At 44.1% G+C, this 23,163-nt stretch overlaps 2 protein-coding genes across 2 annotated transcripts in view; one reads left to right on the forward strand and one right to left on the reverse strand.

Moving 5' to 3' along the window:
- Positions 1 to 3,250: 3,250 nt before the first annotated feature.
- On the forward strand, positions 3,251 to 5,946 carry LOC147626005 (Ribosomal protein L24e family protein). Its single transcript, XM_086817573.1, has 4 exons — positions 3,251 to 3,405; positions 3,566 to 3,679; positions 5,004 to 5,140; positions 5,485 to 5,946. Exons 1-4 carry the CDS (start codon positions 3,325 to 3,327, stop codon positions 5,663 to 5,665), a joined length of 513 nt encoding a protein of 170 aa, XP_086673699.1. The 5' UTR covers positions 3,251 to 3,324; the 3' UTR covers positions 5,666 to 5,946.
- Positions 5,947 to 12,238: 6,292 nt separating this feature from the next.
- The window catches only part of LOC147626006 (uncharacterized), a 47,974-nt gene continuing 37,049 nt past the window's right edge, over positions 12,239 to 23,163 (reverse strand). The window contains exons 11-15 of the mRNA XM_086817575.1: positions 21,212 to 21,324; positions 20,857 to 20,992; positions 20,629 to 20,757; positions 12,759 to 12,869; positions 12,239 to 12,637 (exon numbers count right to left, since the gene is read on the reverse strand). Coding sequence (XP_086673701.1) covers positions 12,458 to 12,637; positions 12,759 to 12,869; positions 20,629 to 20,757; positions 20,857 to 20,992; positions 21,212 to 21,324 — 669 coding nt within the window. The 3' untranslated portion in view covers positions 12,239 to 12,457. The remainder of the gene's footprint in view (positions 12,638 to 12,758; positions 12,870 to 20,628; positions 20,758 to 20,856; positions 20,993 to 21,211; positions 21,325 to 23,163) is intronic.

Genomic DNA, 23,163 nt, shown 5'->3' on the forward strand with positions numbered 1-23,163 from the left:
TATTGATTACCAAGAATATGAGGTAGATGTCGAACCCACCCCCTACCTCTTTGAGGACCCCATAGAGATTCATCCTAACTATTATGTAGTGGATGGGAGAGGGGGAGTCAAGCCGGTTTACCAACTTGGATCCAATAGATTTAATTGGGAATTTGCTAAAAAAGATGGTTAATTTTGGGAAATACCTCCACCTGGGGCAATGTTAAAGAGAGAAGAGGCGAGTTTCCTGTTAAGGAGGATGGCCCAATCTTCCTTGTTGTGGAGCGAGCTTCTCATGACCCATTTAGAGGCCAATTTGTCAACTAATGCTTCAATATTAATTAAACCAAGGCCCCCTTTATTTTTGGGGAGAGTGTAGATGTCCCATGTGACTTTAGGGATTTTGAACTTCAGGGAGTCTTCTGCCCACAAAAAGTTTCTGCATAACGAGTTTAGATCTTGGATGGCTTTCTAAGAAGTTCTCCAACACTGAGCGAAAATAAATGGCGACAAGGATCAGGAAACGATTAGCGACCAGAATTCTACCATAGATAATTGGCATCCTCTCCACTTGTTGAATTTAGTAGCCAATTTCTCCTTGATCCAGGTCCACCTTTGATGGATTGTAACTCCAAAACCCATAGGGATGGATACCTAGGAGCCTAAAGATGGTGCCTAATTGAATAAGGTTGCACCCCTGGTCGAGTAGCCAATCAAGGGGGGAGACATCAAGGTTTTAATGCATGGTTAATTTTGGAACCAGAGGCGGAACAAAAAATTTCAAGACATTCCCAGTTTGCCTTGATACTCAATGCATCATTCTTGATGAGACCATTACTATCATCTGTGAACTCCTCTGTAGGCAAAGGTGGCCCTGATTGTTGGGCATAGGGATCCCTTGAAGTTCAGCTTTAGAAATTCTATCTTCAATTAGCCATCCCAGACCATCAGCTCAGCTGTAGCAAATAACAGAGGGGCTAAAGGGCACCCCTACCTTATTGACCATTACTATCATCTGCGAACTCCTCTGTAGGCAAAGGTGGCCCTGATTGTTGGGCATAGGGATCCCCTGGCTCTTGCATTTCCAAATAGGGTAGAGATAAAGCCAATAAATTTCTTACCTAAACCCATGCTGGCCAGAGACTGTAAGATAACATCCCACCATAAACTTTATCAAATCAATTTTAAAGAATAAAGAGTCATGCTTTTGTTTTCTCAGCATATTCTATTCCTTCCCACAGAGAGAAAACAAAACCCTTTTGCTCTTTTCTGATCGATCTGATTAGATGATTTGAAAGCCTCAAAGCTAGAACCTTAGCAAAGATCTTGTATGTAAAGGTCAACATTATGATAGGTCTCTAGTTAGCAATCAATTTATAGCATCCTAAAAAGTGATGGTGGACTAGATTGACATTTTTGTATTGATTTGAGGCCCTAGAGCCATCTACATATTGAAGATGGGGGATGACTTCCTTGGCTTGTTTTTCCTCTAGGATGTTGTACATCTCTTTGTTCGACTTTACCTACCCACCACTCTCTTAGGTAGAGCTTTAGATGGGAATAATTGATTTCCTCTTCTTTTTTCAAGCTTTCCTTGAGCATTAGGGCCTCAGCTTAAAGGGAGGAGGAGCCCTCATTGATGAGGACTTATGTAGCCTTTTGTATTTGAGATTTCTCCTCTCTCTCCTTATCGCAGTAACATTCTTTCTTGTGAGGGAGAGAAAGTGTTGAGTTAGCTGGGCAGAGCTTACCTGAGAGATGGGAGGAACAAATTTTTTGAATTTCCACTTGGACTGAGGGTAGTTTGAAGAGCTAGGGGTCTGTACGGAACCATGAAGCCCTAACCTTATGGTTATGGTCATCTAAAGTGACCAAAAGGGGGTAGTGATCCGAGAGGACTGTATTTTTGAGAACAAATGTCTTAAAATTGATGTATCTATTTACAGATGGGCGTGGCTACATAACATTTATCAAGCTTGGCTTTCCTTGTCTCATTTCCTTGTCTGTTGTTGCCCCAAGTGAATTCCTGGGGAAGAGGTCATGATAGGAGATGAGGTTATCCCAGGTGACTTTTTCCCTTCCTTGTATAGTAAGACCTAAACCCTAATATTTGTAGAAATGTTTTCAACCATGTTAAAGTTACCTATTAGGATAAGAGGGGCATGGAGTTGCTTGATTGATTCCCATAAGGCAGGTCTGGAGACAGCTGGTCCTATATAGCAGGTAGACTACCACCCATGTATTGTAATTGCTGGTGGACTTGGCCCTCGGTTTTGTATAGCCTCTCTATACTCCATTTAGGAGTTATTCTCATTAATTCCAATCTATGCCTACTTTATAAAAAAAAAAGATATTCCTTAAAAAGATTGTATTCCAAAAAATCCAAGCTACATACTACTCCCTACCTTACCCTACATACTACTCCCTACCTTACCCGTCGGTTAATTAATTAATTGAAAAAAGTATTCTGGGTGGTTATTTTGTTTTGGTAGTATATCAGACATTTTGTTTTGGTAGTATTAATTAAGTGGCTACTTACGTGGCCACTTAATTAAATTTTTTTTGACTAAGGTTAGTTTCTCTCCTCTCAACGCTCGCCTGGCGCTCACCTCGTCCTCGGCCGCTTGCCACGCCTGCAAAACAGCTCACCTTCGCTTGTCTATCCTCCCCTCACTTGCTTGCTTCCCCTAGGTGGGTTGCCTCCCCACCTTCCCCTCTCCCCCACCCACCACAACAGCATCTACCCTTAGAAGACGTGAATCATGCTCGATAGAGAGAGAGGGTGCAAGAGAGGGTTCGAGTTCGAGATGTCTGAGAGAAAGAGAGAGGTGGTGCAAGGTAGAAAGAGAGATATCATAGGTTGGCTTGTTGGATTCTGTACATGATGAGCCCTAATGTGTAGACAGAAAGAGGTAAGAGATATGCGTGTTTGGCTTCTGTGTGGAAAGCCGGGATGCATGTATTGAGAGAGAGGAAGAGTCTTCTAGAAATGCAGCTTTTCAAACATGTTATTTAGAAGGTACTAGATTTTAGGAGATTCACATCCGTGGGTTTGTTTTTCCAAACAAAAGGTCAACGCGTAACTTCACTAAGGTTGGCTTGTTGATTTGGATTAATTAATTCATACAATCAGTTTATTTGGATTAATTAATTCATACAATCACAGGAAAAACGTTTTGGGGCCTTATTTTTGTTAGCTAAGCGACCATAGCAAAAGAACAGCTCAACTAAAATTTTAGAAACAACGAAAAATACTTGAAAAATAGGGGAAAAATAAAACCTCTTCTTCTTTTCTCGCTTCTGCCGCTCTTGGTTTTGAGTCTCTTGTTCCAGAATCAAGCAGCAATGAGGTTAGAGAAGTGCTGGTTCTGCTCTTCCACCATCTACCCTGGCCATGGCATCCAGTTCGTCCGCAATGACGCCAAGGTTAGGGTTTACATACCAAAACCCTTTTCATTTCGTGTTTAGTTTCTTGTCTCCCTTGGCTTTGGCGTAACAGGACCTCTTTTCCCTGCTAACCCTAGCTTGCCGTAGGATGCTTTTTTAATGTAAGTTTTTTTTTTTGGGCTTTTTGGTTTGGCTGCAGATTTTCAGATTCTGCAGATCAAAATGCCACAAGAATTTCAAGATGAAGCGGAACCCGCGCAAGGTGAAATGGACCAAGTCTTACAGAAAGCTGCACGGCAAGGAGCTCACCCAGGTACTGCAAAACCCTAAGCAAACCTGAAAATCCAATAATAAAACCGTAGGCCTTCTTGCCTGCATCGAAAGAAACCCTAAAAACACCCTAGCCTGCGTTGACCATTGCATAAATGAAACCCTAACTTAACCTCATTTTTGGGGTTTATTAAGCACTGTTTTAGGAAAAAAGAAGAAGCCTTAGACCCGAATCTGCATCGAATGATACCTTAACGTTTAATGGCATCACGCAAACCCTAATACAGAAAAAATCTCCATGGTTTAGACTTGATCAAACATTGTAACCCAGTTGCATGCTGTAAAGGGGTACAAGGCCAAACAAGGTGCCCACGGGACTGGCTATGGGCCTTTTTGGGGGAGGCCGGCCATGTAAAGCATCTTGCAGGGCAGCCTCCAGGAGTGGAGCAGTCCAATAGCAGAAATTTGAGCACGAGCTGGGTGAAGTTTCTGCCAACAAAGGGAAATGCAGGTCTAGGGTTGTGTTGCAGTCCAGAAATTGAGCATTGTACTTCAAATTTGCATCAACAGCAGTACCAGCAAATACACCTATTGGTGGGGTCCCTTCAGTGGGGTATTGGGACCCCAATTGGCATTCTCTGTGCCCTGTTCCTTACCTACATGTTGATTCACTTGATCGCTGTTCACTAACATGATCAGGCTTCCGTGCATGTAACAAGCATTGCATAAATGAGACCATAATCTGTGTGTTATGAATCCCTAATTTGCACATGATGAAAGTCTAATCTGCTTACAATGATACCCTAAGTTGAGATGATTTAGCATAAGCTCTAAACCCTAATTTTTCTTGCCTCCATCATTTGAAACCCTATTTGCACATGATGAAACTCTAATCTGCATTTAATGATACCCTAAGTTGAGATGATTTTAGCATAAGCTCGAAACCCTAATTTTCCTTGCCTCCATCATTTGACACTGTATCTGCACATGATGAAACTCGAATCTGCATTTAATGATACCCTAAGCTGAGATGATTTAGCATAAGCTCTAAACAATTTTTCTTGCCTCCCATCATTTGAAACCCTATTTGCACATGATGAAACTCTAATCTGCATTTAATGATACCCGAAGTTGAGATGATTTAGCATAAACTCCAAACCCTAAATTTTTTTCCCTCCATTATTTGAAACCCAATTTGGCATGGATCAAACATTGCATAGATGAAACCATAAATATAAAACCCTAGAACAAACTATCAATTCACCAGTGGCTAAGAAACTTTGTAAATGAAACCCTAAGCTATCCTTGCCTGCAACTAGCTAAACAGTTAAACTGCTTATAGATATAACTATAAATGGCTATGTCAGGATACCACATTCGAGTTTGAGAGAAAACGCAACAGACCGGAGCGTTATGACAGGAACGTGGTTGAGAACACTATCAAGGCCATGAAGAAGATTGAGGAAATCCGTGTGAAGAGGGAAGAAAAGTTCTGGGAAAGCAGGTATATACACTACATTTCTCTTAGTTTTTGTCTTCTTCAGGCCTTAATAGAGTCAATTTGCTCGAAATAGTAGTAAATCTCAGGTTGAAGTTGTTACAAAATCCCAAAAATGTCCAACACTCCACAATTTTAGATTGAAAGAATGACAAGCTTTGCAAATGCGCATCAGATTGAAGTTTTACAATATCACAAAAAATATCTAACACTGCACATTTTAGACTGAAAGAATGACTAGCTTTGCACGTGCACGCACGTGGACTTCTATGTCTAAGAGAATTCTCATGTTGTATTTTTGGTCTATGGTGCTTCATTTGGTTGTCTTGTTTCTGTCTTGTGCCATGCAGAATGAAGGTCAAGAAAGACAAAAAGGCAGATGTTTCAGAATTGGAGCAGAATATCCATTTGGTGAAGGCCCCGGCTGCCTTGGAAGCAGACCCCAGCTTGACGCTTCCAAAGAAGGCAGAGAAGTTGAAGGTGCGGGTGGATGCTCCAAGAGCAGAAGAATCAAGATCAATGGAGGAGTAATCATCTTATAGCTTCTGAGTCAGTGTTTCATGTGACTTTGGAGTCAGCGTTTCACAACTGTTCTGTCAATGTAACTTGTATTTTTTGCAGAATACAAGATAGTTTTGCAGGTTTTGTATATGTAAATCTTAACTCACTCAATTACTGACTTGCCCTGGGGTAACAAATGCCCAAAAGAAAATCATTTTGGGTGTCTACTTTATAGGCTGCAAGTGCTTGCTGTAGGCAGCAACATATGAGAACTCATTGGGAATGTGGAAGAGTTGAGCAGCTAGCACGTAGTGGAAGCGTTTCCACCTGAATAGAGTAGGAAAATTTTGTGCTTTGAACACTTGCTAGCTGATGACTTGTGTTTTCTAGGAAGAAGTTAAGTTACATGCTCTTTGGTTTTTCAGGATTTCAAATTGAGGCACATATTTTATGTTAAGTTTATTTTTCAGCGTGTGCACGTTGCACACGTGCGTGCGCGCACACAAACACACACACAGGATTTCATGACTGTGGTGGCTTTGGAGTTATCATTCTCTCTCGCTGTATCTTACATTTTTTGTAGATTCAGTTTTGCAGATCGCAAGAGAGAGCGAGGGAGGGAAAGGGCAGAAAAAGGGGGGGTGGGTTTGGGGCGGTTGGTTGGTTCAGAAAATGCTTTATAGATGCAGGGAAGTATGCATGCATGATATTGTGATGACGTTTTGGCATCATGACCATTGCTGGAAGTTGGAAAGTAAATTATTGAAGTATCTTGAAAATGCCCAGCTGAGATGTATTTGTTATTCATAACCCTTAAAAAGCTTTTGGACCTTATTTTATTTTGGGCAGTTCTGTTCAGCTGGGATTAGTGGTTGACCTGGGTGTCTTACGTCTTGTAATTACGGTTGGTTTAAAATAACAGGCTCTCAACTCTGTGCAGCTCACATAGCTCTTAGCTATTGCATGTCATGAGCAAAACGTTTCTATGGCTTCTTTTCTTCTGGAGTTCTACATTCAAACATATGGGGCTTATTTTCTTCAGCTGTTCTATATGTACATACATATGTCCACATATATACACGTGCATACACACACCTGTGTGTGTGTGTAGCCCATGTTTTGGGAGGTGTCTTGAATAAAGACCATATATTTTCTTGAGGCATTTCTTGTTTTGTCTGATACCATTTTTAAGTGAAAGCTATGTGCATTTATTTTGGTGCAAGTGACCCTTGATTGCTGTGATGCCACTTAAGTTTTTTAGGCCATCTGATGCTTTGGAGACCTTAGTAAACACTCTTGATAACGTTGTGCTAACTTTTGGTGAATGCTTTAAATGACTTGCACGAAGACTTGCCCATTCAAACTTTTTTTGAAGCTGTGAGATTATGATCAGTAAGTTGTGCGTTGTTGAAGTATTCCTTTTATTGGGATAAGAAAATGTGTTTCAACTTGTGATTTGTTACACAGCAATCAAGATCGAATTTCACAATTGGATGGTTTTCATTGAATATGTAGTCAGTCATTCCTTTGAATATTGTAAAGCAAGGATCTTCAACAACAATGCAATGATCGATGGTTGTGGTGTGGAAGTATATTTATTGAGTTAAGTAGTTACTGAATGATGCTGTGGGTTAACTTTTTTTTTCTACATTAAGGGGCTGACACATGATTTGTTATTCGATCAAAAGCTTCTCTATATCTATAGATTTCCAAAAAGTGCTATATAGTTTCTAGACCATCACCTTTAATTTCGTCAAGTTCAACTCAATTACTTAATTTATTTACAAGTAAATATATAGTGGTACAGGTGGGTAAATTGAATGTTTAGCGCAAGTGATGTCCTGTATTTTTTAGAATGATAACCTTGAGGGCTCGCTTGGTTTGTGAAAAGGTGCTCTACTAGAAGGGATGAAGAGGATAGAGTGTTTTAAGGGTGTTAAGAAGGGTTCTTATGAACCATGCATGAGTACTTAAGGAAATCTACACTGTCATTACGTGCAATCAAATCTGAATTCTTTAGTTTGTCTTTAATGGAAATGAAATAAGGCTCTCATACATGAAATTGTATGGAACCTAACGTGTGGTGTGACCTCATGCTTTAAGATGACCAAACTTTGCTCCTTCAAAACCTGCTTGCAGGTGGACATGCATGCTATTGAACAAGAGCTACCAGAAACTACAGATCTTCTCAGCTTTTGTAAAGGACAATCACAATTGCTATGTTATGTGTCAGCATAGACACGCATTGTTATGAGCATCATCCATGAGCCACAATAAGACCTTGTTACTGACTTGTCCTCTCTAGAGGACAAACAGCTTCTCCAGAAAAATCATGTACAAAGCTAAACTCTGACAACACATGATGTGAGATTTAACACCAAACTCACATTCACAGGTACACACAAAATAGAATGCACAAACTGTGCTATAGATATATAGCCAAGTCTTGCATTTCAAACGTGGTGAGTGAACCCTAAACTAACCAATGGCAATCCTTACGGAATGCAAATGTGCAATTAATCTAATCTCTTAATAGAAGGATGTCAAAACATGTTTCTTGTCATACGTTATACATTTTAACGAAAAGTCAAATCAGCTCAATCAAGCCATGTCCAGGCAAGGTCCCAATCTCTCCACTAAGATGCCTCTAGATAAGAGCCATCTATTGGTCCGATAATACAACCCTACCTCGCTGTCACTCGCCAATTGTATGGATAAGGCAAGTGCATTCATAGGTAGATGATCAGTGGCTAGAGAGGCACCTATTCAGAAAATCATGTCAACAAGGGGTGAAACTTCAAATTGTGAAAGGATGATATCTTGTGACATCAAAACTATTGCACATCATATCTTGTGACATCAGAACTATTGCACATCATCATCATCTGCAACCTCTTAGTCATGACGATCCTTTAATAACGGACTTAGAAACGTTCTCTTGAATCATGCATGAGAACCATATCCCTAACTAAGTCACGTCAAACATTCTTTCTCATGGTAAAGATGACCAAAAAACCATCCCAAGGTATGATGTGTTAAGGACCACCATTTTCTCCCTTTTATGTGAAACCATGCATATCTTTAAGGGATTAAACATCTTATTTTTTATTTCCAAGAAAGGGACACCTATTAATTATGAGTGAAACAAATCATGGCCATAAGTAGAAAAATAGAAAGGAAAATCCTCATCCCAGAATAAAGGGAGATCTAAATCAATATGGGGCATTATGCTGCCAAGAGAGTCCTATGGGAGTTGAAGAGAAGAAAACACCATGATCCCACTCTCATAAACAAGTTATATTTTGCCTACACAGCTCTAGATCGACCCTGTGTGGGCCCATGTGGCCATAAGAGTGAGAACAATCCCTTGACCCGCTTCTCCGTCCATCCCCTTGGATAGACGGAGAAGTGGGACGGAACTCTGTCTTAGATTCTTAGATCAGTTTCGAGGCTGATGCTGTCAGACAATCAAATAATAGGTGGCATTGCCTGATCAATTTGATTAGGTTCTGCAGAAACAAAGTTCAAACCTCTCAGTCTGTTGGATGCCTCAGCTGCATACATTACTGCACCTCTACTTGGCACCTATCGTGGTGATAAACGGCTCGTCTTGCCGTGACCTTATCTCGGGTTCTCGAATCAGACTTTTGTCGTTTCACGCTTCGCGGGGGCGAAGAATCCGACGTTGCCCCAGCTTTTTCTGCGTCTAGAGTCTCCCAAGTAAGTACGAGTAGGAGAGCACTCATCCTGAGGTGGGCTTCCTACTTAGAGCTTTCAGCAGTTATCCGCTCCGCACTTGGCTACCCAACGTTTACCGTGGGCACGATAACTGGTACACCAAAGGTGCATCCTTCCCGGTCCTCTCGTACCTGAACTGGTGGCTAACTCTTCCCCAAAAATGGGGGGGGGGGGGGGACCAAAACATGCCACTGAGAGGCTCTTCTGGGACAAAGATGAGCTGTCGTGTAGGGCGGGCAAGGATGGGTTGTTGGTTAGATCCATTACGGATCGGATCATACATGGACGATAGTTGGAGTTGGCGGCTCTCCCGGGGCTACCTCATCCGGATCCCTAGGGAAGAGAATTGAGCTGGCCCTTGCGAACAGCCTGATGAACTATCTCTGTGACCTCCCAACGGGTGGTGTCAATGCTCTGCAAGGGTGGTGCATATTGTGCTTGAGGAATATCTTGAAGTGCACCTCTCTGGGCCACACCTCCACATACCAAAATGCGAAGATCAGAATCCCTACCATCAAAAAAACCTGTGGGCCAGATTGGGACAGCCAAGCAATAGCACCCAAGAGCTGGACTATAGATACCCAACTCCGCGCTGCTCTGCACTCCCGTAAGCAATGATGTACTGTCTTGGGACAGGTTGGATCAGCACCAAAGATGTACTTCAATAATGTATTGTCTCTAATGATTAGTAGGGAGCCCACCATGTAAAAATAGCCAAAAGAACGAAGAGATCTGGCTCCTCCTGTATGAATGCCAAAGTCTATGCTAGAATCTCCTCTGAATGGGAGGGGTAATGTCGTGCACCTCCCAATGTGATCTAAGAGTAACAGTCCTTTGAATCTGCACTAATAATGGATGATATCAACGGTGCACACTATCCAATCTCCACCACTCTGAGGAATGCATCTGGATACATGAAGAAATCCTTCCAAGGCTTCAGTACTAGGAAGGAACCCTCTGACAATAAACTTGCAAAGCAATGCTTTGCGCTGATCTCCAGGTCTATCACATTCAGCCCCCCCTTCGTGCTTGGAAAGAATAACAGTCTCCCAAGTAAATTTGGCCGGAGTGTCAGAGAGGTGCATCTAATCCCGACCATAAAAAGTTGCGGACCAACCTCCGTAGCTGCCCAATACATCCACAGTCCAAGCACCTGCATAAAGCAATAAACCAACTTGTTGCTTAACCACCAAAGCCCTCGAGGCCGAATCGAGCATCCTCCAACTCCAATGAAGAAGGTTCTTCCTTATGCTCATGAGCACAAGAGTGAAGTGTTGCGCATGCGAAATGTCAATCCCGACTTGGCATTCAAGATATCTAGCAGTGCAACCTCTCTCTATCCAAGTAAAGCCAACCTCTTGCACCTCAATCAACTCTGAGAATTACTAACCCAGAATCCAACAGATTAGTGCCATTTATGAGGGCCCCCTGCTGCTAGACAAAATTCATCCAAGGCAGTCCAAAACGAACACAAAAATGAATCGGAGCCTCTAGGAACATAGCAGTATCATCAGCAACTTGTCCAGGAGCTCCTCCTCCTCGCACAAAGGCCACCTCAATCCAGAAACTCCACCAGCGGAGTGAAGAAAGATGCTCAAAGCATGGCAACAATGAGATACAACAGGGGGGCTAAGGGGCATCCCTGCCATCCGGAGCGAGAAATCTGGAAATGCTCACCTCTACCACCACAAGCAAGCACGTTCCTGTGAGCATCCCGATAAAGGCATGACACCCCTCTGATCTGATCCTTCGGATCTTGCTAAGATTAGAACCTCAAGATCTTTTTCACATAAGGTCTCTAATGCACACACATGCTTCACAAGCCTTCTAGTGAGAGTAAATCAATTTGATATCATATGCATATAGTAAATTAGCAATAAAAGCATGTCCCAAATGAAGGAACCCCCCCCCCCCCCCCCCCCAAAAAAAAAAAAAAAGAAGAAAAGAATAATAAAAAAATCCTACAACCCAAACGTATACATAACCTTTGTAAGAACGTATAGGGAGATGCACTTCAGCTCAGATCCTCCAACATTTGCTCATATCATTATTATTCAAGTTTTCTGCTTCTCCCTCAAGCAAGCCCTCTTCTTTTGGCCTAGGCAGTCTTTGCTGGGGTAAGTAGCTTCTATCACCTCCACTTCAGAAAATCGTGTTTACGCTTGTGGTCCTCATTCCACTGTGAGGAAACCATGCACACCAGCTTGAATTTGCCATATCATGCATCTGGTTCCATCCTTACGACTAGGAAAACAATGGGTAGTGCAGAGGGGATCATGCAAGTGATCACAAAAACCATTTTCGAAGCTGTGGTCAAAGAAAACTTGTGTTGGGCTATGGTATGCTGATAATTATGTTGCTTTGGAACTTGCCATACAAGGTGACTATGATCAGCTCCCACATGTGGGTAATACAGTCTGAGAATGGTTAAGACAAAAGCTGAAGGTTTCATGACAATGGGTAATACAGTCTGGGACTCGCCATACAAGTTGACTATAATCAGCTCCCATATGTTGACAAAGGGTAATACAGTCTGAGAATGGTTAAGACAAAAGCTGCAGATTCCATGGCATAATCACCTCTCGTGAAGTATCTACTGTGATGAAAGTAGGTGAGGCCTCTTGACTTGGGCCATCTTGACAACCCGTCGTAGATAGCTGAAGATTCCATAGCATAATCAATTGTGGTGAAGCCTCTGTTGTGATGAAAATAGGTTGAGGCCTCCTGACTTGGGCCACTTAAAAACCCGTCCTAGATAATCATCCCACAAGGGTATCTTATTTATCTAGTGGATGATATTCTGATTTCTTTTAAGCTTGCATCCAAAACAGGCTAGTTGACTAGGAGTTTGGACTAAATGGTATACACAGAAATATTTTTTTCCTTTAAAACCATATACACCAACTCTTGTCCAAGGGTGAGAATCAGATTCAAATTATTGTCACGCATATGGTATGTATGGATTTGTACGATTACTAAAGGGTATGCACAAGTGGTGGCTACAATCATATGATAGCCAAGACTGGGTAGGTAGATAAAGGACCAGTCAGTGATGCTTCAAAAACCACAAAAGAGCTTCCAATGTCATGGCTTCAACCCTACAAGCCTTAGATCTTCTGGTTTTTTCAGCGTTCCTGGTGGAAGGAACTCTGCCAATATTTTTCCATGTTCTACAAGAAGTCTTTGCCGCTCCCTCTCAATTGCAACCTCTTTCATTGCAGCTTCCTCCTCTTCCTTTCTTTGTCGCTGTGCAGCTTCTTCAAGCTGCCACATGCTTATGATTAGACACAGTAAAAGATAATCTCTTTAAATGCAATGCTGAACTTTAACTCCCTGCTCAGCTACTTGTTGTCATTAAACAGGAAACAAATGAGGCTGTTCAAACCTGTAATTCAAAAGCTGCTTGCTTTGTATGCCAAAGCTTTTCGACTTCTCGTTTATGCTCCTCGACCTTCATTCGGCGTCTTTGCTGGCTCAATTGCTCAAGTTTATGTGCCTGTCAAAACTCAATTATCGAATGTTTAGAATCAATAAGAATGCTTTCATTAAATTTGTGATTATAGAGATCAAAGCCTCCCTGGGATCACTTGGCCCGCACCCAGCCCAGGTCAGACTGATTATTGCCCCTCCAAAGACCCTTTGTGGAGAGGGTGCCCTGAGCAGGTCCCATCCTTAGTTATGTGGATCGTCTCTTGGAATGTCTACAGGATTATTATTATTTTTGGAGGGGGGGGGGGGCGGGGGGTGGGTGGGTCCACCGCAGAAGAGGAGTGCTTCTCCAGGAGCTCCAGAAGAGGAGTGCTTCTCCAGGAGCTTCAGAAAGCCTGTGTAGAAGGCCGAGTTGATCTTTTGTTCCTGTAGGAACATCATCTTTTGGCAGGGTGTACCCACAAATGCAGGGAGATTTTGCCTGGGGATGCAGCCATACCTTTTGGTCCTAAGGGGAACCAAGAAGGGGTATGCATTTCGATCAGTGAGCAGATGCTGCCGTCACTTCAGGATTCAGGTATCATTGTTCAGGGGAGGGCGCATTGGATTATTGTCAGGGTTGGGGTGGGTTTCCTCAACATTTATGCCCCCAATAGGGTGGTGGGGTGGAGCCCAAGTGAGACAGGCTCTTCCCCAAGTTGATTTTTGGTGCACAAGTGGTGATTTTAACATGCTGGAGGACCCAAAGGACAGGCAAGGAGGAAGCTTGGATATGATCACTGGTAGTGAGTACACGGCTTGGGAGGACCTGGTCCTCTCCATGAGAAGACACGATCCTTGGCACTCACTGGAGTTTAGCTTAATGCTAGGAAGCCTTCGCTTCTCTAGATCAGACCAAAGGTTGCTGGGACCAAACCTCTCGCGCATTGACAGATTCTATGTGGATGAGAGGGCTTGCAGCAAAGGTGGTTTGGTTTGTATTCTTACAAGCACCATGCTGAGGAACCTGCAGAGATTTGTCCTCGCTTGAGACCTGCTGCTTAGCCTCCAAAGCTCAGATCAACTAGCACGAGTCGTGTGTTTTTGGGTTGGATCTTCACCCACACAAACTTGGCGTCCAGTTGAATCCTTTCAATGGATCCCCAAGGGCACCCTGGTCAGATTAAGACACCTCGGGCATCAAGTAGGGATTGACATCTCAGCCAAGCAGTGGCTTGCCCCCCTTCTTCTGAGCATTCAGAAGAAGCTTTTGTATTGGAGCACTGCCTGCCTCTCCCTCGCCGGCCGCGTAATCGTGGCCAACCATGTGCTCTTGGCCATCATGTGGTACATCGCTTCTTGTTGGGTGTTCTCCAAAGCTTGCTTGGGTTACATGCAGCGGCTGATCCAGAATTTTTTGTGGGCCAGGTCCAACGGCCAACCAGCTTAGGCCAAGGTGGCCTGGACAGTGATTAGGATCGGATCTCGGCCATGACCCCCTCTTGACTCCCAGTGTATGATGGATCTTCACAGAGGCCTGATCCCCAGGCTTGAGCACCACCTTCGAGGACACATTTTCCATCTGAGACTCCACCCACAGATTGTTTGGAGTCTGGTCCTGTAGCCGCTAGAGGGAGGTTAGACCCTTGCAGAGACTCCTCTCCTGCTCTCTGAACTTGATGAGTCAGTCCTGAGCTACGCTCTGCAAAAGGGTGCTGATCTCCTGAAGTCCATTGTCGAGCACAACTGCCGCCTCTCTCGGTCTATAAGTGAGATACTCCCAAATCTTTTCGACTCTACTGGTGATCTCAGGGTCTTGGACCAGCTTGTCAGAATTCAGACACTACGTTGACGCTCTAGTCTCCAAGCAACCTCTACGAGAAGCACAACTAGCGAATTATCCTGGGGAAATCCCATACACAGAACGGAACCAAGGTGAGAACGGGGATTTTTCCACAGAAGAAGGGTTACGGTCAAGGATAAAAGCATTGAAGACGAGCTTTTATGGGCTTCAGGAATCATAAAAAAAGCTTTATGGGCACCCTGCATGGACATGTGGGCCAGTTGGCGGGCCCACAAGGTCAATAAAAGCTAGGCGCCCACCCTTGAGAAATCTTTTTATTAACAGGACACCAAAAATGGCCAAGTTCTATCATTTATAGAGGCAGTGGTTAAAGAAAGCTTAAAAGTGGGATATATTAAGCAAGCAAGGCCACTTTTGGCAAAAAGGGGATATTTTAAGCAAGCAAGGCTACTTTTGGCAAAAAGGAAAAGCATGGACCATATTTATAGAGCTGGCCGACTCCATCTTAAGGGACATGGGCTGACTTCGTAAAAAGGCATGAAGGGGAAGCTCTTTTGGATAGATGCGCACAAGAACACAGCTCGGCGGCGGCTGGTTTCTCTCTCTCTTCTTCCGCCTCTCATCTGGCCGACTGCTGCTGTGGAGTTTCCACCTTGTGTTTGCATCAGCGCTGGCCGTACTGCTGCTGTGCAGTTCTCTCTCTTCTGGCTGCCTCCAAGCTGATAGTACAGCTGCGTCTTCTCTCCCTCTCTGCTGGTCAACAAGAGCTGGTCATACAGCAACAAGTCGTACAGGGGCAGAACAGTTTTCTGCCTTTTGGCCACCTTTAAACAGGCCGTACAGTGGCTTTTTTCACACTTCTCTTGGCTGGCTGCTCTTTATGGCCATTTGTACGAGCTGATTTTACAGATTGTTTCAATCTCCTGTTCTCAGAACACGCTCTCAACAGTGGGCTGTTTTGGGGCTGATTTGAAGACTGTTTGGGACTCTTTCGTGGCACAGACTTGGCCTGGCTTTGCCAGAATCTCTTGTACGGTTTGTGGAAAGCTATCCTAAACATCTGTGGAAAATCCGGTGCATGTCTGCACCCTCACCTTGGATTCTTTGTATAGCTTCTACGTAATGGCCGGCCGTTCCAGCTCAGTGTGCTGTCTATTTATATTCTGCGGCTTTCTGTTGTTATTCTCTATCTGCATATTTGAAGTGTTTCTCTTTATAGTCCAGGCCCATATCAGTTACACTCACCTCCTCCACTTGCGGGGTGAGGGAATCTGCGGATAGAAGATTTCTGAAGAAACCTGGGGCTATTGCCCGAACCTAAGGGGGACTTGTCTTGATGGTACTGGCTGGGCTCCTCACTCTCCGGACTCGGTGAGGGTTGCTATCTCAAAGAAATCACGGGTGACTCTGTCCCTGCCTGAGTCCAACCTGAGTCCAAAAGGAGGCCCTGGCATAATATCAATACTCCACCTCAATCGATCAAATCTCTGTGCGGGTTGCCACCTCAAGCCAACCCTCCAACAGCTCTCAGGTCCTCAGACGAGGAGAGACTCTGGCAGCCGCTGATTTGGAACCACCTCTTCGCCCAACAGGGTCACGCTTTGGGCTTGCATTCACACACAGCCTGGGGCTCCCTCAGTTTTGGCCCAACCCAGTCTCTTGGCGAGTGGACTAGCTTCAGACGGCTTCCTGAGGAGGCTCAGGATAGAAGCCTCGCGGAGATTCGAGGCAGACAGCAAATAGTCTTCCCCATCGACTCAGCGCCCCCCCCCCCCCCCCCCCCCCCTTCAGTGGCTAGGCGTTTTCATGTGGCATGACATCCCCTTGCAACGATCCTAGAGGCTCAGATGGGAACTAGCTCTCATTTTCTCAATCAGATGTCATGGACGTCTGACCTTTTCCCAAGTAGAGGACTTTAGTGGTAGCTCACTTTAGAGGGGTCCGGATCATCAGCTTCCACGAGCACCGGTGGCACGTCGAGCTCACGACAGGTCTTGGAGACTCTGGCTCTGGGAGGGCCGACCCTTGATGTGGATTCAGCGGAACCCAGGTGAGTGGGAGTGGGCAAACCCCTTAAGCCTAGAGAGCCCAACCATCCTCTATCCTCTAGATGCATGAGATTGATTGTACTCCCACTTCAGCAGACTTCTAGTTCTCCTAGGACATCTCATCTAGCTTCCTTAGAGACTACTGGAAGGGATTGTGGGAGTCGGGACAACTTCCGACCTCGGAAGGTCACTCTTTTCCTTTAGCAGGTAGCTCACAAGAGTTTGGCAATTGGCACGTGGCTGGCCACTGGTGGTTGTCCAGCGTAGTGCATGAGATGCAACCACCCGTTGGAGTGGCAGTGCCATTGCCTTTAGGACTATCCCAAAGCGTAGTGGGTTTGGATGAGGATTCTTCTTCCTCTCACCAACCTCTCGGACTTCCTCCCATATCACTTGGAGGGCAGTTGTCATGTGCATGCACATGGACATGCTAATCCCAAGGCTAATCCTTTAAGGGCAACAAATAAACACAACATTTAGGGCATCAACAAGGCACAGAAGGACACCAGAATGGATCCCCATGGATCAAGTCCAGGTCAGCCAGGTGTGAGTGGCATTTTGGGTTGGTCGGCAGCTTTAATGGATTTTATGTCCATTGAAGCTGGCTGACTGCAGTCGGCCAGCATGATGGGTGTCCAAAAGGCCAATATAAGGCTCAGCCAGGAAATTTTTTGAGTCATCTCGCCTCACTTGAGCCCGGGCAGGTCTAGAAATAGGACCCTTGAGGTCTAGATTAGGTTTTGGGGCATGCCTATGGCTGCCATAAACATGTACCCTTATTTTTTCTATACGAATATACTAGAAATACAGCTATCTCTCTCTCCATCTCTTCTTTGCGTTTTGCATGAAGATATTCCCATGAAAGGTGTTTAGGGCTGAAAGAAGACACAGAGCTCCTACGCATGTAACATTGGTATCAGAGCATCAGCTCAACAAGGCTAAGCACTGATGGTGTCCCAGATGAAGGTTCACAATCCAAGGAGAGTAACACGAGACTTGGGAAGAAGTTCCAGAAGGTTGGTTGGTGGTGTTCCCCACAAGACCCAAGAGGAATGGCAACCCTGTGAGTCGGATGCCACTTGGGCCATTCCAAGAAAGGCTTTTAGAAAACGGTTCCAAGGGATGATGATCATCCAAGGGGTGGAGTGAGGATGCCAAACTCAATACTCAAGAAAAGAAGACCAAAGAAAGTGTTCAAGAACAGCGCATGAAGGGCCAGGAGACAAGTGGAACACATGCACACATCTAAGCCAGACTTTGGAGTGGAGTCAAGACCTAAGGCAAGGTTTTCAATGTGCCAGGAAAGGAAGGATGACCAGTATGGGAGACCATTCGTGGAGACAGGAGATGATGACAATCATTCAAGGTGAAAAGTTGCAATCCTGTCATCAGGTTTAGCAGAAGGGGATGTCATGTGCATGCACGTGAACATGCTAATCCCAAGGTTAATGCCTAAAGGGCAACAAATAAACAGACCATTTAGGGCATCAGGGAGGACACCAGAATGGAACCCCATGGATCAAGACCAAGTCGGCTAGGTGTGAGTGGCATCCATTGAAGCTAGCCGACAGCAGTCGGCCATCATGAGTGGGTGTCCAAAACGCCTATATAAGACTCAGCCAGGAAATCTAGATAGTAGAGTCATCTCTCCACACTTGAGGGCAGATCTAGAAATAGGACCCTTGAGGTCTAGATTAGGTTTTGGGGCATGCCTATGGTTGCCAGAAACATGTACCCTTTTTATACTACATGAATATACCGAAAATACAGCTCTCTCTCTCTTCGCTCCATCTCTTCTTTGTGTTTTTCATCAAGATGTTCCTATGAAAGGTGTTTAGGGCTGAAAGATGACACAGAGCTTCCGCGCATGTAACAAGTTGCCTGGGCAAGGAGTCAAGACCTGCCCTTCACTACGAGGAAACAAATGATGATCAAGCCCTTAGGTCACCCATCGTAGGATAGAGTATATCCCCACTCCCGACTCTCCAGTAGTAGCCTGGTCCCCTGGCACTTATTAGTGGTGAGATCATCACCAGCATTGCAGCATGGCACATCTGGCAGGCATGGTGCAATATAGCTAATAGAAGGATCTTTTTCTTGTTTTTTAAGGATCAAAGCCTCCCCCAAAACAAAAGCCACCCAGCCTATGATCCATTTGGCACACCTATTATATCACATACCCAACCACACCCCACAACCCACCTCAATCACCTCCAATGTTACGAAGGCCATACATAAACTACGGCATGGCAAAGCTAAGAATCACAAGGACATATTTGCTCATGCATATGATACGCTGGCCCCCCTACCGGCCGATATGATTAACATGGCTATTTGCCAAGGTTATCCCCTTTCTTGGTCTAGTAACACTATGATAGCAATTTATAAGGCCAAGGACCCATTAGCTCCCAATAACTACCACACATGATTTCACCACATGCATGCTTGGGCCCCCCTAGTGGCCTATATATTTATAACATGGCTCTTTGCCAAGGTTTTCCCCCTTCTTGTTCTAGTAACACTATCATAACAATTCCATAAGGCCAGGGACCCATTGGATACCACACTATCATGATTGGCCACATGTTGGCCAAACTATATGGATCTGTGCTGAACGCCAAGGTTGGTTCCCTGGCAAAGAGGCATGGGTGCATAGCTAGAGAACAGCTCTACATTGGACCACACCTTCACACTGAGAGCCATCATTAAGGAGGCCAAGTTGCATAAGTGGTACGTTTACTGTTGCTTTATGGATTTCCGCAAAGCATTTGCATTGTATCTCAGGCACCCCTCTACATTGGACCACACCTTCACACTGAGAGCCATCATTAAGGAGGCCAAGTTGCATAAGTGGTACGTTTACTGTTGCTTTATGGATTTCCGCAAAGCATTTGGCATTGTATCTCAGGCACCCCTCTTCAACGGGCTTCAGGATCTAGCCCTACCATCGGAGATGATAGGGGGAGTCATGGCTCTATATGAGTCCGTTACATGTAGAGTCCAAGCACGAAGTGACATGTCTGCTGAGATCACTAGCACAATTGGGGTAAAACAGCAGGGACGCCCTCTTTCTTGGACATTAATTGGCTCATATATAAGTGAGATCTTTCACTTCATTGATAGACTTGGTGGGCCAGGCTCCCCATTCACATCGGTTCCCATCTTGCTCTATGCAAATGATTTTACAAAGACATTTGTTGGCACTTTTGTGAGCAGAGGGACCAGAAGGAAGGAAATAAAGTTCCTCAAGCTTCAAGATCGATTCTCGGTGTTATGCAGAAGAATCCAAGAGTCTGATGATGGACCACAGTGGGGGTTACAGGGGATGCATGAATTTCAGGCAGGACCACATGGATTAGAGGACCAAGAGAGGCCTACATGTGCCTGTCAGCAGATGTGCCCATCCTACTGACAAAGACGATCGAATTCCTCTCCATGAAGGAATTCAAGAGGATGCTCATCTTCTTGTCCTTCAGGCTGGTTCATCCCATCCAATCCACTCAGGCGACGACACGCCCGATAGTCGATCATACGCAGTGACTATCTCTAGTTTTTACTCTCCCGAATTCCTCTCCATGAAGGAATTCAGGAGGATGCTCATCTTCTTTTCCTTCAGGCTGGTTCATCCCATCCAATCCACTCAGGCGATGACACCATGGGAGATGCCCAATAGTCGATCATACACAGTGAATATCTCTAGTGTTTACTTTACTTTTATTCTGTTTTGAGGGGTGATACAATTGGTCGTTTGATGTACTGGATGCTACTTTTAGTCTCATGGGCCCTTTGGGTCTTCCGCAGACCTTAATATTACTTTCTTCCTTTCTCTCTCTCTCTGGTGCTTGTTGACACTATGACATGCAATTTGGTGAATTCGCATCCTATAACAGATAGGATCTGCTTTCATGAAGCACTACAGCAAAACTATACCATGTGAAACTTTACATCAAAATGTCCCCGACCAAAATACGTTATGAGCATACAATAAAACTAACCTCAGCCAAATCATCCAACATTTTCTTCTTGAAACTCTCCCTCTCTGCAATTTCCTCCTGTTTTCGCTGCTCCTTGAGATTTTGATACATCTCGCTAGCAGCTCTAAGATTCTCACGAACTTGCTCTCTCTGTACGGAGGAGCAAGAAAAACATGAGTGCACCAATTTGTAAAGTATCTACACATGCTCAAAAACATGGTTGGAAAGCAATAAGGGGGCCCTTTTTACCTGTATTTGCAGCTCCTGTTGTCGCTTCTGATGTTGGGATTCAGCCACCTCAAAGAAGTAGTCATTGATTGTTTTCTCAAGCTCCTCTTTTCGGCGTGCCTCGTCTAGTTTTCCAGCTGAGAGTGCAGCATGTATCCTGTAAAAATAAGCCACAAAAATCACCTTACATATTGGGGTGATTCTATTCTATAGCTGTGATTGTTGTATGCCTTTTTCATACTTCATAGAAGTCTCTTTCTTGGAAAAAAAAAAAAAGCCACGAACATCAACACTGAACAGAGGAAGATAATATTCAATCCATATTAGAATCCACCCTTTCAAAAGGCGCATAATATGGAATAGATCAGAACAGCACCTCTCATCTTGCTCTTTCTTCAATTTCACCTTCGCCTCCTTCTCAGCAACGCGTTGATCCAATTGTCGCTGGTACTCTACAATCTGTCTCTCTGCTTCTTCTTCCTCTCGTTTCTAGAGTCATTCAAGATCATCCCTCTAAGAATCAGATACATAAATAATTGAATAATGAATTTACTAACACCCATCCTTTTTCTTTTAGCATTTTTAGATGCAGCCGGACAATCTCCATCTTCCAAGCTTGTACGCCAATATAACATGGGTCATCTTGTAATATTCCCTTACGGGATTGAGCACTTTCGGTACACTCTTGTGTATTAATACACTGAAACACTTATGAAAAGACACCGCACAACACAAGATTTCAATGCTGAAATTTGACAAGTGCACTATCAATGAAAGAAGGGAACATATAAGTTACTATTGCAAGATTATGATCTAATGAAAGAAGAGACCAACAAACATCTGGTCCTCATACCCAATGGGTAGTTGTAAGGGATCGGACCCTCCCTGAAGAGACACTGGTAACAGGCTAAGATTTCATGGTGTGCTGGGCACAAGCACAATGTGTCTCCACCTCCTGTCACCTCCTGTGTAGTGCATAACATCCACACAGAGAAGGAAAGAAAAATCACCTCTGTGGAGGTGAAAATGCCTTACGACACCCACATGATATAGAATGTATACAAACTGTTTAAAAAAGGAGGATGCCTATATACACCCCTTAGGGGCTAACATAAAAGCAAAATGAAAATAGAAATGTCAGGTCAAGTGGGCATATGGATGTCACATGGTGGATGCCAAACCTTGGTGAATTTTGTCCATATGCTCCTCTTGGAGAGCTGTGAGCTTGCTCTTTGTCAAGGCAACAATTAAAACTCAGAAACTCACCTTTTGAGGGGCTGTGTGCTGATCTCCTCTGAGTGACTGTGGTCACAAAAATCCTAGACTTGTAGGCTTTTTTCAGGGGCGCTTGGGGGCAGCTAGCTGTCAGGAAGTTGTGACAACAACTCCCTTTGGTGGGGGTCTCTCGAATTGTACTCTTGTTGAGTTACGAGTACCACTATGTCTCCTCTTCCCAACCCAGCTCTCTAGCTTGCCACTGGCCAATGTCTGAAAGAATGATGTAAAATGTCTGGCTCTGGTTTCTTCATCTTTTCTGACCTCTCATGACAATATATCTGTACCTCAATAAATAACGCCATACATCTTTGGTCCTCATATTCTATGAGCTGTTAGAGAGGACCCAACCCCTTCCTAGACAGGCTGGTGTCATATGGCTCCCATAATCAGGAAAAAAATTGGCTTGATGAGATTTTACTTGCTAAGCTTTAGATCTCAAATCCATCATGCAAAGCATGTTATATAACCTTCTAAAAGTATGAGACTTTAAGGTGAATTACCGTAATCAAATCTTTTGCATCTGCTGACTTCTTACACTACACCCTACTGATCACAGTCTCGGCAACAGAGTTACCACAAAATTCACACGCGATTGGAAAAGCTTTGTGGTGTTGCATGAAACAAGTAGTTATTGAGGTAGAGGACAATCGCCCTGGGGATGTGATAGCACATAAAAGCAGCAAAATGATTGGAGACTCAAGGAACTCAAGAAATCTTTGAATGCAATAAAAAAATCAGCCAAATTTTTTTTCTACAGCCAATTTATATCGTAGGAAGGCCTTTGAAAAGCATTACCCCACTAAGCTCCAATCACACCTCCAAGTAAGTAGCACCATCATGTCACAAACAGAATGTATAGAACATCCGAGGCTCACTCAATTACACCCCTGGAAGTGAATCAGAGTGCACCCTCACTGGCCTAGCCAAACAGGAAGTCCTCACGGATTCGCACTCCTAGTACAGTTCAACAGCCCCCTCCTTAAACCTCATACATCTCATGCATTGTATGCACCTCACTTTCACTGGCCAATCAGTCACAAAAACTATTTC

Source organism: Cibotium barometz, chromosome 23 (assembly GCF_041138505.1).
Source record: "Cibotium barometz isolate CiBa-2024 chromosome 23, ASM4113850v1, whole genome shotgun sequence".
NCBI lineage: Eukaryota > Viridiplantae > Streptophyta > Polypodiopsida > Cyatheales > Cibotiaceae > Cibotium > Cibotium barometz.

Excerpts from the sequence above, each read along its gene's own strand:
- LOC147626005 (XM_086817573.1), top strand. The coding sequence starts at position 3,325 with ATGAGGTTAGAGAAGTGCTGGTTCTGCTCTTCCACCATCTACCCTGGC. Across the intron at positions 3,406-3,565 it reads TCGTCCGCAATGACGCCAAG|ATTTTCAGATTCTGCAGATC; the intron begins GTTAGGGTTTAC and ends GTTTGGCTGCAG. Across the intron at positions 5,141-5,484 it reads GAAAAGTTCTGGGAAAGCAG|AATGAAGGTCAAGAAAGACA; the intron begins GTATATACACTA and ends TGTGCCATGCAG.